The following is a 2500-nucleotide window of genomic DNA, read 5'->3' as shown; positions in this document are numbered from 1 at the left end:
TTTTTATTATCATTATCATGATTATTATTATCATTATCATCAACGTTGTTATTGTTCTCATTCTTGTTGTTATTACAATAGTCAATATCATCATTTCAAGATTGTTATAAGAATTGTCTTTGTTATAATCATCATTATTATCATTATCTTTATTATCATCAATATTGTTACCGTTATTATATTGATTATCCTTATTCTCAATATTATTAGTGATGTTATTGTTATTGTTATTGCTATAGTTATTCTCATTATCATAACTATGATAAGAAGTTCTTTGTTATCATTATTATCTATTATCATCATTATTGTTGTTGTTATTGTCGTTTCTTTTATTGTTCAAATTATCATTATTGTTTCATTTTTATTATTTATGTTATTATGATATCAATAGTATTATCAACATTATCATTATCATCGTTATCATTTTTGTTATTATCTTAATCAACATTAATAATCCTGATAATATTATTGTTATTATTATTATTACTTTCATTATTATTGTTATTATGATTATTATTATTAATGTTATTGTGATAATTATTGTTATTATCATTATCATTATCATCATCATTATTATTGCTGTTATTACTATCGTTATTTTCATCATTTTTTACATGTTATTATCAACATCGTTGTTATTAACATTATCATATCATTTCTATCATTTATCTTATTTTATTGTTATCATTATCTGTGTCATCAGCAGTAGAAGTTTCATAATCATTATTGTTATTATCATTATTATCATTATTGCTGTCATTATTATTATCATTATTATTATTACTATCATTATTATTATCATTATTATTATTATTACTATTATTATTATTATCATTATTATTATTATTACTATTATCATCATTATTATTATCATTAACATTATTGTTAGTATCATTATTATCATTATTATTTTCATTATGTCATAATTCCATTAACATTATCATTATCGTTCTTCTTATTATCATTATCATTATCATTTTCTTGTTATTTTTGTTACTATTATCATTATCATTATTGATAATCACTATTTTTTTTCATTATAATCGTTATTGTTATAATCATTATTATTATCCTAATTATTTTCATCATTATGTATTCATATCATTATTATCAGTTATTATTTCTGTTATTGATATTATTCTCATTATTATTATTACTCTCATTATTCTTGTTATCATTATTATCCTTATCATTTTTATCATTACTATCATTATTTTTATTATTATTTTTATTATTGTTATCATTATCATTATTATTACTATTATTATTATTATAATCATCATTTTTATTATCATTATTATTGTTGTTGTTTTTGTTATCATTATTATTATTATTATTGTCATCATCATCAATATTGGCTATTAGTATTATTGTCTTTATCATTATCATTATTACCGCACTCATATTTTTTGCCTCCACTTTCTCCTTCTTATCTACATCTCTTCATCCTCCTCATCCTCATCCTACTACTACTCTTACTATTCCTTCTTCATCTTCTTCTTCTCCCCCTTCTCATTCTTTTTCTTCTTCTTCTTCTTCTCCTCCTGCTTCTGCTCCTTTACTTCTTCCTTCTCCTACCCCCCCCGTCCTCCCTCTCGTTCCCCTTCCCTTTTCCCTCCTTCCTCCTCCTCCTTCTCCTTCTCCTCCTCTTCCTCCTTCCCTCCCTACTCCTCCTCCTCCCTCTTCCTTTCCTCCTCTTCCCCCTCCCCCCACTCCTCCTTCCCCTCTTCCTCCTCCTCATCATCATCATCTTCCTTAGTCTTTTTCTTCTCCACCTCCTTCTCATCCTCATCCTTCACCACCACCTCCTCATCCTCCTCCTCATCCTTCTTCTTCTTCTTCTTCTTCTCCTCCTTTTTCTCCTCCTCCTCCTCCTCCTCCTCCTCTTCCTCTTCCTCCACCTTCACCACCACCACCACCACCTCCTCCTCCTCCTCCTTCTCCACCTCCTCCACCCCCTCCTCCTCCTCCTTCTCCTCTTCCTCCTTCGAAGAGTCGTAAAATATGACAAAAAATCAAATCCATATTGGGTGTTTTGTTAAGCTAATCGCGTTTATACAATCCAGTCGAGTTGTTTGTTTTTTTTTCCTAAACAGGAAGAACTTAAGAGTCACTCTGTTTTACGTGGTGTGATCGTGAATCCTCATACGATTTTTAAGTCAGCCCATTTGGAGGAGGAGAAGAAGTAGGAGGAGGAGGAGGAGGAAAAGGAGGAGGAAGAGGAGGGTGTGGAGGAGGTGGAGTAGGAGGAGGAGGAGGGAGAGGAAGAGGAGGAAAACTGAAGTTACAAATCAGTTCTAACTTAGAAGCTGATTGACATGTTGTCTTTTTTACAGCTTTGAAGATCCACGTCTCGTCACAAACGCAGCAAGTCTTGGCACAGCATTATCCTTACTTCCAGCTTGACTGTCGTGGTGAAGTGGAGATGAAGGTATGATGGTGTTGTTCATGTCCAATGAGGATAATGTTGTGTGTGTGTTAGTGTGTTTGTTTGTGTGTG

At 30.9% G+C, this 2500-nt stretch overlaps 1 protein-coding gene across 1 annotated transcript in view; it reads left to right on the top strand.

The window, feature by feature from the left end:
- LOC122258128 (atrial natriuretic peptide receptor 1-like) overlaps window positions 1–2500 on the top strand; it is a 122703-nt gene that overhangs the window by 119685 nt on the left and 518 nt on the right. Inside the window, exon 20 of the mRNA XM_043023902.2 lies at window positions 2337–2431. Coding sequence (XP_042879836.2) covers window positions 2337–2431 — 95 coding nt within the window. The remainder of the gene's footprint in view (window positions 1–2336; window positions 2432–2500) is intronic.

Source organism: Penaeus japonicus, unplaced genomic scaffold, assembly GCF_977035675.1.
Source record: "Penaeus japonicus unplaced genomic scaffold, GWHDUDI00000001_assembly GWHDUDI00000013, whole genome shotgun sequence".
NCBI lineage: Eukaryota > Metazoa > Arthropoda > Malacostraca > Decapoda > Penaeidae > Penaeus > Penaeus japonicus.
The sequence above is the reverse complement of the archived record's forward strand: the minus strand, read 5'-3'. Positions and strand labels throughout refer to the sequence as shown.